Raw genomic sequence first — 15,357 nt, 5'->3', positions numbered from 1 at the left:
GACCGGTAATCGAATTCGTTTCACTGTCACTTTGGCCACGGTTCGATGCGGGTGTGTCCCGACATTTTCCAAACGTTCCGAATCGACCATCGCTCCTTTACGGGCGCGTTCTATAGCTAACCTAGCACAACCATCCACCCGTGTCGCTTTCCCCAACTCCAGACTCGGCCACCCCAAAAAAAAAAGAATAAAAAAACAAAGCGAAGCGCTTGAAAATGGGAAGAAAACTGATCTTCAAACTACCTTCCAGATGCGCGCACACACACACACACATACACCTGCATTTACAGTGGCTAATCCTGTAGAACCTGTGAAGTTTCGGGACTAAATGAGCAAAAGAAGAAGAAGAAACACACATACACACACACATACACAAAACCGTCAAGAATTCCGATCGGATCGATTCTACGCTTTTTCTCCGGTTTCACAATGGGTCGGTCGAGAGATTTCGTTCTACCATTCCCGGATTCGCGGATCCTTTTTTTAACCAAAAAAAAAACACACACACACACCGAGAGCGAACAGCGATGTGACTTGTGTGCTCGCGGATGGGAAGCAAGTAGCGCACAAAAATTGCCGACCAACTCGCTTTTGCTCGCTTTTGTGCCAGGCGTTAGGAGTTCGCCAGTTTTGCGCTTTTCTGCCTTTTAATCTCCAAAGGCTCAGTTCTAATTTTGTACAATCCAACCATCCATTGACCGGTTGTCATGTCCGCCTCCCATCATTGGCACACTGGAGCACATCTTCGAACGCTGAAGACACGCTATCGTGCAGGGGTTGGGTGCCCTAGCGCGCGTACAACTGAACCTTGGAACAAGTAGCATCCAATTCTAAAAATACACCAGTTTTACAGGACAACGGCTAACAAAAACATGCCCCAAACCATCCGACCCGTGCTGCGGAATGGGGCTCATTGTTGTACACCCTTATCGGTTGCACAACACGAAAACCTCCATCTGGCTGGACGTGTCCCTTTCCCCTTTGAGCTTGATCCTGGTCCGGTTCCAACAACAACAACAACAAAAAACTTGCCGAAAGGTAGAGCCACCGTGTGCCACCTTCCGGACAGGCCGGAAAAAGGAGGATAGCGCTGGGGAAGAGAACAGAACAGAGATCCTTTTTATTACCGCCCGAAAGCCCAACGCCCCGGCGGGATAACACAATAAGGATAATAACGTCCTTAGACTGTCGGAATCGTTTTTCCGGCGACGATGCTACAGGTCGGGTCTCTATGGCTGCTACGTGTCATAGGGGTGGGCCGTGGAATTGAGAGGGAGACCCAATGGACGAGCGTTGTCTACTATCCTCAGGCATGGAACATCATGGACACACACACACTATTACCGGTAATTAGATTGCGAATTGAAACCGGATGATGGTCAGCGTGATTGACTCTAAGGTCCCTGAGCGGATCGTAATATTCTAGCTACTGACCATCTCACCTAACGGCAGGTAGGTGAGGCTCTAGAATTCCTTGCACCTGCTTCATCCCGTGTATGGATGACGAACTACACGACCAGTTAAACAACCCGCCCGATTAAAACCCTTTTCCCTGTGGTTCCCTGTTGTTTGTTTCCCCCGAATGTCCCGTACAGCATCCCATCCCGCACTACCTTCTAAAACGCATATGCACAATACTGCAACTATCTGTCACACCGTTCGCACGTTGCACCAAACCGTTGACGCGGCACCGTCAGGCGAACGGAGAGCGCGGTGCGGATACTACGACACTAACGGTACGCGTGTGTCACGACCAGCAGCCGGACCGGTAAAGACACCAAAAAACCCGCCTCGAGCTGCACCGGACGGAAGCTTACGGATAACTAACGCCAGCGATCTTCGCACAAACAGCTCGAACCGTCGCTGCAGCTGAAACGCGTGTCCCGCACGTTCCGAGCGGCAACGCACGAACGGCTCGCGTTCGGGCTTTCTCATCGGCGTGTGAGCTGTGAGTTTGGTTTTGCGTTGCTGCGTGGGAGCGTGCTGACCGCCGAACGGAGAGCGTTCGCGAGAGAACAGCGAGAGTGGAGAAAATCGCTCTTTCCAAACGCATCTGCCAAACATTCGGTGTGGATCGGGGTGTTTCTTGCTGGCTGAAAATGCTAAACTTTCCGATTGCACAAAAGAACAAAAGAGTTTACGAACAAGATTAATAAATTTTCATAAACTCATATACAGCTTAAATTATAATCGTTTATATTAAAAAATAAACTACCAAGCCGAGGACGTTGGTGCGGCAGTGTTCCTTAAATTATAGCAGGACCAGTGGATGCGACGGAATTCTTATCTATTATTATTTGGCCGAGTGCACCTTAAGCGATACCGCTAATCCTTCGAAAGCAACTGACAAATTTTCAACGATCAACGATAATAAGATTTGACACAACTAACTAAACAAATTATCTTGAAAAGTATCGAAATTTGGTGAATTTATTACCAAAGCCTTTAGTTATGGAAAGCATGTACAGGCAGTCCCCGAGATACGCTATAACCCGGGAAAAATCCGCGTAAGTCGAATCACATAGTCGACTTCCTTCTCTGCACTTAATTTATTTGACGCATCAGGCGGGTTTTAGAAAGATTATATTAAAATAAGTTAGAAAGAAATGTTTTATGTGACAAAAAGGTATGTTAGACCAATTTCCACTGCTTTCTGCTTAAATTTTGTGCTATTTGTTGTTGTTGTTTTTGGGGACTTCCCGTATTTATAATTCTATTGCTCTATCCTTTTGCATAGTGTGATAGTTATTTTTCACAACTTCAAGCTTAATTATGTTTTTTTTATTTATTCCTGTTTTGTTTCCATTTATTTATTATAGGCGGTTTTTATTAGTTATTCGCTTATTTATTCATTTATTAATGTATTTATTTATTTATCCATTTATTATTTTTCGATTTATTGCACTGCAAATTTGAGAGTCTATAGTCAGTTATTATTAGATTCATCTTCTATAATAAATACTAATTGTTTAAAAAAAATTAACCAAAGGATATGTAGAATACAGTTTCTTCTCAAAAATGTTAATCCCACATGACTTATTAAAGTCTTACATCCGTGGAAACCGTCCCGAATAAAGACTTTGCAATCAAATTTCCGGCATTTCATTTCGTCATCGTTTCTTCATCTTCAGCATCACGCGTGCAAAACGTGTCCCATCGACGAACGGTTGCACCGTAGCCCGTGCGTGTACTCGTGCACGGCTGAGTTGCAGTTGCGTGCTGATGTTTCGCTCGTTGCACTTTCTTTTACGTGAAAAACGACACATTCCGTCACCGATGCTGTGTGTGTTGTTTCCGTTTTTTTTGTTGCCAATTTCCTTTCTCTAACAGTGCCCCTTATAGTGCGTTACAGCCAAACCCCAGTTGGTGAGAACCAGTGCGTGAGCAGTGAGAGAAAACAGTTCACGCATACGATACCGGTGAGCAGGCGAGAAAAAGGTGGTTGATTTTCGGGTTGCCGATACGTTACCGAGCGTAACGCGAACGCTGAACGAGCGGGAACTGTTCTGAGCCATCGGTTCACCATCGGTTCACAGCTCGGTTCGGTTTGGTTCGGTGGTGACACAAAGTGAAGAAAATTAAACAGCAGCAGGATGATTTGGCCGGAAGCAGAGGACCAGCTACGGGGTCGGAAAATGGGAAATCGTGTGGCATGTTTTGATTTCACTCCCTGCTGTTTTGTAGCGTTGTTCCTTGTTGGCGGAATGTTTTACTGTTGCTGTTGCTGAGAGGTACCGTCGCTCGCACCGCTGCTCACATCGGGCCTGCTCACGCTCACGCCCGTTTTGGAAAATGATCGTACGGTGAGTGTTTTCCCCGCTTCGGCTGGGAAAAAATGAGCAAAAAAAAAAACGACAAACAGCCAAAAAATAAACAGATCACCTTATCGTTCAAATGTGTGTATTGGATGAAAAATTATGCTTTACGCAGGAAAATGCCCCGTTTGGTTGCATGCGGTGCAGCAATGCTGAGTGATTGGTAACCGTCTAGGTGGGATCTTTATGGTAGAAAAATTATAGACGGTTTAGGGAGATTTTTTGTTTCATCCTTCCATGCGTACAAACACCCTCACCTAACTCATCGTTCCGGGTGCTGCTTTGCATCCATTCTCACCCCATGTAGGTTGATACGTAGCATCAGCGATACCGATCACATCCAGGATTCCGGAAGTACCTAAGTGAAATATACAGATTCCCGGACCAGAAATCGAACGCACACCGCACACGAAACTAAACCAAACATTTCCGCAGCAGGGCTGTGAGAGCTGTGAAAATAGGGAAAACGATGAAGAGAGAAAAAAAAATCAACGAAGCTCCGTGGAAAAGCGGAACAAAAGTAGAAATGAAAACATCGGGAAACACGTGTTCTCGTGCTTTTCCTTCATTCTTTTTTTATCTTCCTCTTCTCACCACCCTCGTTCAAGATATTAGTTTTTTTCCCCATCCCCCGGTCCATGCTCGTGCTCTTTCACTCACACCCAACCACCGTCACTTCAAAACACTTTTCCTGTCATCGAAGTCGTTAAGGAAGTGGCAGCAAAAAAACGCATAATGCATTATCGCATTAAACGCACATCCCCCATCGTGCTGCTGGCTCGAACACTCTTTGTTCCGGTTTTTCTTTACAGCTTCTTGGACGGCTTTTTCTTCTCCGTTTGGAAAAGGCTAGCCGCCGGTGCAGAGACACCATCGCATTTGTGTCCCTTTTGTGTTGTGCGCTGGTACGTACCTTGCCCGCATGTAATAGCGCCCAAAGGTATGCAGCGCGCACAGCACCAGCAGCAGCGTAACGTATCGTGCGTTATGCATAACGCGCGTACATTCGGATCGTGTTTGCGATTAACGTACTTGACAAGCACGGTTTCCCGAGCACCGTACCACCGTTTGCCGATTGCTTTTTCGCTGGAAAGACCAACGAATGGCGGGGAGCAACAACAAAAAAAACAGTGGCAACATGCCCGCATTTCGTGTGCCGCAGCTGTAATGTGCCTAAATCTGTCACTTTATCGCTGGCTTTATCATTCGCGCCCTAGATTGAGATCGATTGCACCGTTGACGCTTTCGGGGGATAAGGGAAAATCCCAAAGCCCTTGGATGTAGAAGGATGTAGACTCGAGATTACTTCTGGCAATTCGGGAATTGGGAGGGTCCAATAAGAATTAGTGATGGGGTACAATCCAAAAATTTTCCGGCAAAGGATTATATTTACTCCGTGACATCCGGGGGACCAAACCGAAGGACAGTGGCGGATTATTTACTGTAAAATATGCTGATATATCATTTGAAAAGTTAGGAAAAATTTGGAACACTATGGAAATACCCAAAGAAAAAAAATTATAAACTTGTGGAAAGCTGATGAACAACATATTGGAAAACTCTTTAGAAAATTGTGTGAAAATCTCTCAAAATCTGTTGCAAAATCCGAAAAAAAACTAGTAACTCTAAGGAAAACTGTGAAACTTCATTGGAAAACTTAAGAACATTTAAATGTAAAGTATGGAAATACTCAAAGAAAAATTATTTAAAACTTGTGGAAAGCTGGTGAACAACATATTGGAAAACTCTTTAGAAAATTGTGTGAAAATCTCTCAAAATCTGTTGCAAAATCCAAAAAAACAACTAGTAACTCTAAGGAAAACTGTGAAACTTCATTGGAAAACTTAAGAACATTGAAATGTAAAGTATGGAAATACTCAAAAAAAAATATTTAAAACTTGTGGAAAGCTGGTGAACAACATATTGGAAAACTCTTTAGAAAGTTGTGTGAAAATCTCTCAAAATCCGTTGCACAATCCGAGAAAAACAACTAGCACAACAAGGAAAACTGTGAAATCTCGTTGGAAAATTGATAGAAACCCCATAGAACACTGCTAATTAAATCCGTTAACTACAACGATAGCTCATTTGTTGGTTCCGATGTCAACTCCAGAACAATCAGAAGCACCGAATTTAATCCACCATAGTTTTCACCATGGGAATCAAAGCGAATTCAATCATTCTGAATTTTCCATCACTATGAAGAACGCGTACCAAAATCACCTGCAAAATCCATCTTTCAACCTAATTTTCTCCAGAAAACTGAGCACGCGGAATTGAATTCGTACCATACGCACAAAAAATTCCCGATTTTCCGTGCCTCAGCTGCTCCTGCTTCGGCGATAACTAATCTGTTTGTTTAAGCGTATCTGGGCAAAGTTCAATCAAACGCACCACTCTTCCCGGAAAGCGATTGCATTTCCTATTAACACTTGCTCGAGACCGCTTCACTTCATATCACCGCTTCTGCAAACAATGTACCGGGCTACGGAAGGCACGGCCGGGAATGGATGGTCCAAGTTTAGCATCCGGCAAGTGTCTCTTTAATTAATTACACCCGATTACCGAGGATTATCGGACTCATTTGCCACGATGACTTCGGAACGCATGTGTGTTTGTATGGGGTGGAGGGGGGAGAGGAAAGAGTAGGTAAAAGGGAAAAGGGATGAGAATATTACCACACGATGCACGCAAGAACCGTACCGTAAGGCTAAAGGCTCGAAGGCATTTATTTATCCCCGATCACCACCACCACCACCGGCTTGTGTCACCCATTATCCGTGTGACGGCCCAACATAAATCGCCGACTATCCAACCGAGTTGTCCGAGGCCTCTACACATCGCATTACCTTTCTTTCGCTTCCCCCGCACCGTTTTGCTAAACCGACCCGTGCTCTCTAATCAATTTACAGCCATCGATATTATCTTCCCGTCACAATCCCGCCGCGGGATGACTTTGCTCCGGGCAGGGCGGGCGTCACCGGCACTGACGTTTTCGGCAGACACCATCGCGGAGGAGAGTGGCATATCTGTACTGTCTGCATCGAAAACCCCGTGGGCGTGTGGGGCATGCCATTACGCCACCGTTTTCTGCACACTGCTCGACACTTAAAAAATTCATCCACAATTGACGATAATAAACCAATTAATTATATCATTTATCATTCACCTGCGCGTTACGGGTTTTACGGGAACTGTCACGGGATCGTCGTCTAGAAAACGGACAAAGAGTGGGCGCGAAACAATCATCATCATCATCATCATCGTCGCCGCCGTCACCAGTAAAAAGGGATGGTGCACCCACTTTGATGGAGCTTATCGATCAGGATAACTCGCCCGGACAGGTACCAGTTGCCGGGACATGACGGAAATTGTATTATCACTGTCGCACGACCTCCGACGCTCCGTCGGTGGGGGGTTTCGGGCGGGTGGTTGGGTAAGGGACACGGGACACATACAGACATTCCGGTCCGCTGAGCCGGGACGGTGCGTGAGTGTGCATTTTGTCTACCGGGCCCGCACGCATTATTGCCCGCAATGGACGCGTATGAATGTCCATTAAGGGGGATTATTTATCACTCGGTTCGCCGTCCAGCGGTTGTCGGATGGGGAAAAACGAGGGGGGGCGGGGGGGGGAGTGCATTTGGGTACACGAGGTTTGCCGCGACGGTTTCGCGAAGGTTTGGTGCGAATGTCACGCGCGGTTCGGACGATTAAACTTCAACCTCTCACGCCGCCCGGGCGCTGCTAAATGTTGGTACACATTCCTTCCGATAGCTGCGACTCTCGCACGCACAGCACGGAACATGGGAAACATCAACCGGACATCTTGGGAATGTGCTAATGGACTCGCCTACCATCCCATCCCATACTGTGGCTTAATAAAACGGTGGTACATCGTGCCGTTTGCGTTATGCGTAAACCCATCGGAAGGTTTAACGCTTCGCGCTCGATCCAAGACGCTCTGCTGGGTGAACCGAACTGCAAACAACTAACAAACAATTGATCCGTTAATCTTCCGCGCTCCGGGCAGCTCGTCATCGTCAACGACTCCCCACGATGCCGTCTCCACTCGCGGAGTTCTTTTCCTTTTTTAACGAGCAGAACGAATTCTGAATTAATACGAGCTGCCGACCACAAGCTTTTCCAGCCCCAACTGTCATTCTACAACTGCCTGTTTTTTTTCATCCCACTCACTCTCTCCCTTTATCTCTCTCCCTCCCTGCTTACTAATGCAAGCACGTTTTTTTTTGCCAAGCTTGTAGCGGATTATTACACTCACCTTAGCTTTGTTGTGCTGTAGCAGTTTAATTATACCACGAGTTTCGACACCATTTAGCCGGGTGCACTTGTAATCCTAAGTACCTCCCAGGCAGGTTCGCATCGTTGAGCAGTAAACGGCCCTGTCAAGGTGTTGACTCATTTGCCTCGCTTAACGTTTATCTTCCGCCGCTTCTTACGGGGTTCGCCGGGGTTCGCTGAAGCGTGTCAAGCCCTTCACTCTCACACACAGCAACGCAAACAACTCCCTTGCCACGGCTTCTAAAGAGACATCAAACACGCGGTAGCAAATGGTTTTTGCTATCTTTTACGGCAGATGTATCAGCTGTACTAGCCAAAGAAGGTGCGAAAGGAGAGTGAAACAAAAAGAAAACATTAAAACAAAAGCTAAACATTAGATAAAAAAAAACACAACCACGCTGTACTAAACCAAACACCGAGTACTGAAAGCGAATGCAATGGAGATGAAATGGTGCAGAACAGATAAGTAGCAAAAAAAGGCAAATAAATAGCACATTGTGACAAACAGAGGACATATAATAAGGTAAATTCATGTAATATAGAAAGAGCTACTTATCGTGAAGAACTTGTTGAGTTAATAGAGTTATTAAACTAAATTTTGGATATTTACGTAATATAATGTTTTAAGCTATTTATTGCACAGAATCTTTCAACTTACTTGAGGAACTAATTCTCTAGCATATTTCTAGCTCTTTTTTAATTTCTAGACCGTTGAGTTAAGCATAAGCTCTTCTATAATTGAATTGCTATTGGTGGTTTATTTGGTAACTGTGCCACGGAATTCACATGGGATGACCGATCCAAAATTCCATCCGAGTCAATCCGCTGTATGCAAGACTGATTCTTCAGCTGTAAATAAATTCAAAGAAAGCCAGAAATGGTAGGCCGAATGACACCCTCTGGAGATTGTTATGTCGGTTAAAGAGAAGATTTTTCTTCTCGCGGTTCATGGTTCCGCAGAGATCCCTGAATCTATGAAGATTTCTGAATCTTTGAAACTTCATGAATCTTTGAGGGTTTATGATTCTTTTAGAATTCATGAATAGTTAAGGATTTACGAAGCTTAGCGATATACGTTATGCTCAATTCAATACAAAAATTCATTTAGATTCATTGATCTGAATCATTTGTGACTCTTTTAGGATTCATGAATTGTCAAGGATTTATGACGCTTGAGGATATATGTTAGGCTCAATTCAATACAAAGATTCATTTGGATTCAATAATTTGAATCATTTATGACTCTTTTATAATTCATGAATCGTTAAGGATTTATAAAACTTCGGGATATATGTTAGGCTCAATTCAATGCAAAGATTCATTCAGATTCATTCAACTGAATCAGATTCATCCAATACTACATTTCATGAATAAAATTTGTTGAAAAAAAAATTTATTATCAGCAATTTCAAACTGACGTCCTGGTTAGCCACACAGTCCCACAGTGCATCGTTTCGACTTGTTTTAAACTGGCCACGATTAGGTATTCCGCTCATATGCTACGCACATTATGCTGCTCCGTGTCCAATACTGCCGATCCCTAAACGCAAACCACGAGGTAAGGAAGCTCCCGTCCCATCCGCACCTTACCACCAACGAAAGCGATATCATATCAGCATGTTTGGTGATTTTCTACCGATCGCTACTTTCCAACCGTGTTGTTAACATGCCTCCCATTGCACGTGCGTCGAAGAATTCTTGCACGCCCCTCTCCCATCCTTCCCTTACTCCCATTTCAACGATCCGAATGGCGTGAGCAAAAAAGTGTCCCTTTTATTGTGTACCTTCGGCATAGGGTGATTGGGAGACGCTTTGCGAATTTTCAAACAAAACGAATCTACTCACGTCCGTTACACGCTGGTCGTTCACTGTTAACCGTAGTCGAGTAGAGAGTGCTTCGGATGGAGTTCGAATCAAAGCAAATTAACCTCAATTCAAACCTAATTCTTTCACGACGAAAGCGGCGAACTGCTGCAAAACAACTTGCTTTACGTCAGAACTTACATCTTTTTTTTTCTCTCGGCTGGTAACCTTAACCTCACCTCTAGCATTCTTGTGAAGGGTGGTCGCTTGGCTGTTGCCAACTAAAAGTTGCTGTAACCAACGAAAAAGTCCTGCCTCCCACATCACATAGCACCCATTTTTAATACCTTCCCAAAATTATGGCACATTCAATGGCCGCTCAAGCCGGTCACCAGTGTGATGTGGTGCCGCTGTTTTGTTCCGTGTGCTTTTCCATCACGACATTCCCGACAACGACGGCAGGATCTTGCACAACGCTGGGTGCTTTCACGAAAATAGAAAAAAAACGGATACGTCCAGATAAGGATCTTCGTTCTTCGAGCGAGCTAATAGCTTTATGTACGGGGAAAAAGGGAACACCCGGGACTAGGGTTTCGGAAGTGACGGAACTCACCGTTTTGCGGACCTATCGGCCGACGCAAAAATCGTCACTTTAGGGCAAGTGGACTTCTATTCTTTTCCGTTTTTTTTTCTTGGCCGCTTCTGATCGTTCAAGAACTTCCTGCATTTCACAGATCTTGCATGCTTTTTTTTTGTTTCTTTTTTTTCCTTGGTAAATTTTTTCCACTACACCCCCCCCCGGGGGAAAGGGAAATCCTCCTAATCTACCGCCCGTTTTCCGCCCTTTGACCTTTTCGTGAGCGTGGACAGGGCGTCAAGTGACCCTGAGCGCTTGTGATTTTTTGTTTGTTTGGAAAAGCGTCTCCTGCCGTACAGCAGTGCGTGTGTTTCACGTACTGGAAGTGTAAAGCAGTTGAGATTAGTGTAGCATGAACTTTCCGGGCCATATTTATACAATTTTTCTTGCTCGTCGCTCGTCTATTCCGCTCACGATTGTGTCCTTCTTTGCAAGTAGGTAATTTCTTTCCTTTATTTTTTTTTTGTGTTGTAGTTCCTTAACTGCTACCTTCCGGTGGCTATATTTCGAAATAGACTTGCTAAGCTAATTTCCACCGGTGCTTCTCCAACGCAAGGCGAAGCGAAGGAACAACATATGGATTAAAATAAAAAAAGAATTTTGAAAGTCTTTCTTCGGGTTTTTTTTTGTATTTTGGTCTTCCATCCCAACCGCTCCACAAATAGCACCATCTGCAAGGCAACAAGGTACACGTTAATCCACAGCAGCTTAATGTATTCGAACCGGGGAGAGGGGGACTCATCTTAGGCATAGCCGATTTGCTGCGTGTTGTAGCCACGACGGCACGAGCACAGCCTGCGTTCGATTGCATACATCCGGGCGCTTTGCGTTTGATTGCAGTCGCTGTCAGGGGGTGTGTTTGTACACTAGCCTTGACTCTCCCAGCAGCAGCAGCAGTAGCATTGTGTTGCATTACGGTTTCAGCCGGGCCGCATCTTCCACTCCAGATGGATATTCGGTTTGCGGTGCAAATTTTGCAGCGATACAGGCGCGCGGCACCCCAATTCCATTGGCCTAATATACCCTAATGTGGTTGGGTTCCGCCTGTCACGTGCACGAACTTTCTGCTGACAGATCGAACACGCGGGCAGCAGGAAGGCATACCGTACTGGCAAGGCAGAACACACTGTTGAATCGACACTAGAAACCGGTTGCTAGCCTCGAACAGTCGTACAAGCCATGCCCTGGCGTCAGTTCTTTGAGGGAGTTAAAATAATAATAATGCAACGAAAGGAAAAAAAAATACGAAGACAGCCGTGCAAAGAAACACTGCAAGCGGGAGGTGGGATGTGGATGGCGTGCGGTAAGAGATGGCAATTATGAGCCATAAGTTGCTGGAAGCATTTTCGGAAGCCCTAATCCTGCAATTTCTTCTCGTGCCTGGTTCGGGCTGCTGTTCTACAATATTTGCCATTGCTACCCGCCACACGGCATCCTTCTTCCCGGTGGAGTTGGTGGAAAACCATGGTGCGTTTTGAAGTAGATCCGTTTTTATTCCATCCTCCCCGCCCTTTTCCTTCTAACCACCCGGTAGTCTACGAATTTCGGCCCGACTCATGACCGTCTGCAGTGCGCTTTTGCACCTCTTGGTTGACTAACTCTCAGCCACTGCTTCATTCGATACGGTGGTACCGAAAATCCCCCCGGCTCTGCACACGCCTCATATCTCGGCAGCCTCAACCCATTCCCAACACTCTCGAACATTCCGTTTTCCGCCTGCTTGAACGAGAAGCCCTCGAATGTGAGGACATACCGATTGCAAGGGGTTTTTGCCCACAGGCCAGACAAGACGCTCCTGGAGACGGTTGCGCGTACGCCACTGCGCTAAAGCAGGCACGGTACCTACGGGAAGCCTCATCTTCATCGGGTGCAATTAGACGCCACAATTGGTACCACAAACGTTGGAAAGGAAAACAAGCGACAGTGCCAGAAAGTTCGTTCCGGGAACGGGTCTCGTCCGAAGGCGTTGGAAACGAACGGTAGGTATTTCGTAAAATTCGTCAATTGCCAAACCAGTCCCCCCACAGAGTGTCCACAGATTGTTTGGGTGGGAACGATTCACCGATACCGCCCATCATGATTCCACACGCCATCACGCCAGGCATCTCTGGACGAAAGATGTCCGGGGTCTTCTCCAGGACTCTTCCGGAGGTCAACTGCGAAAGTCAACTGGTCAAAGTGAAGCCACCGTAGCGCACGTGTTTATACGTACAGGTATGTGCTAGTGTGTGTGTGTATGTTCCTTATGACAAGCAGCAAACGAACTACCTGCTATCTGTCCAAGCGGACGGACGCTCATCCACCAGGTTGCGGTAATACCTTCGCATTTTGCCGATTTGCTGTCGAACTTTTGAGCCGGTCCCGGTGTTGGAACTACACGGCTGAAACATTTTGCACCGAGTTTGCTGAGTAAATGCGAATTTTGGACGGCCGTCTTCCACCTTCACCTGCCTGCGGCCCCAATCATTGCGCTCCCTTTTGCAACGGCCTTTGAATAACAACCTTTACTGAGCGTACCGAGCGTATCCCTAACAAACCACCTCTATTTCTCCTGTATCCTGTAAACTGAATGCTGTATTTTTGTTACACTTGAACCCACCTACTTCTCCTCATCTCTTGAGCCTTCGCTGCCAGAGCCCACACTCTGCCCACACGCACACGTACCCTGACCTATCCAATGGCGCGCTGTGATGTACTGCTTTACGTCGATTTCGTACCAGCGACGGTGATACCGGATCAAAAACCAACATAAGAGCAGGGAGCGAACAGGGAGGGAGACGCCAGGGCCCAAAAGTATGGGACACACCTGCTACGTATATATGAGGTTATGGTCGTACTAAACAAATACTGCGCATTTCATATCGAAACGATTGCGAGAACACTAGATTCGGTGATGGATCCATCTCGCATTGGACGGTTTCCACGCTTTTCGGGGTTGAGCTGCCTCCCGGCCCAACAAAACCTTCGTTACATTTTCTCCCATTTCCCTAGCTGTGTGTTAGTGTGACTTACACAGTGGGGTTTTTTTTTTTTATTTATGTCCTTTCGCCCAAGCGTCACGTATCCACCGCAGCGATTGTACATTCAATAAATGGAAAATGGAACAAACGGTGAGTTGGAGAACGGAAACATCCTTCCACACCCGATGGGGGTTTGTTGATACCGGAGGAATCAGAATCAGAACGACATCGCAACATGGCCCATGTGGTTCTCCCGGTGGACCGCCACCACCCACACATACGTTCTCGTTATGGTGAAAGCAAAATGGCGCGTACCCTGAAGCTCCGTGCACGGGAAAGGTCGTAATCGCGATTTTTTGAAAAGGATTGAAACATTGGGAGATGTTGAACGGTATGGCTTCCCCATTCAAGCGCTCCTTTCACAAAACACCCAGGATTGCGGTAACATTATACAACGGAGAAATGGGGAGGGGGGGGGGCTTCGGAATGCTTTACAACGAGCTGGTGCTTGTTGACAGGGTATAAAATGAGAAATGTACGTAGCTGCAGAATGCATCGAATACAAATCAGAGAAATATAGAAAGTCACTTAATTGCCTGCCTGTTTGGTTTCGCTAGTCCTCAGGAAAAATTCAATTAATATAACTGCTATTGACAATGCAGAGCTACAGAGTAAACATTTTACATTTCATTTATAAGGTATTTACCGAGATGCCTTGGAAATTGGAAACAAACTCCAATAGCATATCTAGCTTTAAGATATGATATTATCATCAACGTCATTCTTGAATGAAATTCCCAATATCTAGTGCTTTGATTATTGATCTAATACACCGAAGGTAGTGGAATTTACAGGAGGACTCTGACTACAGGATAAAAATACGTCTAGTAAGATTTAATATCACAAGTGATAGTGTCAGATTAGTGTCTAATAGTATCCCTCAATACCTATAGTTCACTTATAACTTGGACTCACTTTCAATAAGGAATTTGTAATATCTTTTCTCTTCCAGAGCACCAGAGCATCGAACAGAAGTCACAGCAGTCGAGGCTGTAAAATGGGGCAGAGATGAAGATTGTTTGGTTTCGTCAATACGTCAATTTGTCGAAGAACCAGAAAGTGCAACTGAAGATACTGATGAAATTCTGTGTTCTGTGATGTAAGCGCAACTTCAGTGTCTCATTGGAAGATGATCAACTCGGAATGGTAATGACATTTGGGAGACTGTGTACTTTACGTCCTCCACCAAGAACGTAAGCTATTGACGACTCCAGCACCAAGTTCACCGAAGTCCTTATGTGATCAGCGAAAAGAAAACTTTGTCTTTTCTAGCAGGACTTGCTGTGATTTGAGATATTGTCACATATATGGTGACAGTTTGCCGCAGAGCCCTAACCCTCCCAAGTATCTCTGAGGTACAACCTCAAGAACTTTCAAGATCTAACCTCAAACTCTTGTTCTACTATAATAGTTTTAAGACCTAAAAGGAAAAGTGAACTAAAGGCTAACATTCCTGTTTTGGGAGACCTCTGCTTAGGTTCCAGCCTGCAGTCGCAGGGTATTCCGGTAGGGAGTCGACCCATTCAAGTAAGCCTTCTAGCAACCAACAAGCTCCATCAATTTTATTTTCATTGCCATACATTTATTGAAACTATACATTAAGGTTCAATCTCTGAATTGGCACACAATGCACACTAAAGTCCGATCGATCACAGACGTCAAACAGGTCGTGGTGCTAGCTGCAGAAACGTAGAAAACGATTCCACAGTAAGAGCGCGAGGGAGATGCAAACGAAGAAATCAAAAGCACCCCAAAAAAAAGCCATTCCGAAACCAAATGA

At 45.4% G+C, this 15,357-nt stretch overlaps 1 protein-coding gene across 1 annotated transcript in view; it reads right to left on the bottom strand.

The window, feature by feature from the left end:
• The window catches only part of LOC128306633 (uncharacterized), an 88,918-nt gene extending 78,750 nt beyond the window's left edge, over window positions 1–10,168 (bottom strand). The window contains exons 1-2 of the mRNA XM_053044199.1: window positions 10,160–10,168; window positions 8,098–8,172 (exon numbers count right to left, since the gene is read on the bottom strand). Coding sequence (XP_052900159.1) covers window positions 8,098–8,172; window positions 10,160–10,168 — 84 coding nt within the window. The remainder of the gene's footprint in view (window positions 1–8,097; window positions 8,173–10,159) is intronic.
• Window positions 10,169–15,357: the final 5,189 nt, after the last annotated feature.

Source organism: Anopheles moucheti, chromosome X (genome assembly GCF_943734755.1).
Source record: "Anopheles moucheti chromosome X, idAnoMoucSN_F20_07, whole genome shotgun sequence".
In the NCBI taxonomy this organism is placed as follows: domain Eukaryota; kingdom Metazoa; phylum Arthropoda; class Insecta; order Diptera; family Culicidae; genus Anopheles; species Anopheles moucheti.
Note: the sequence above shows the minus strand (reverse complement) of the source record. Positions and strands in the feature narration are given on the sequence as shown.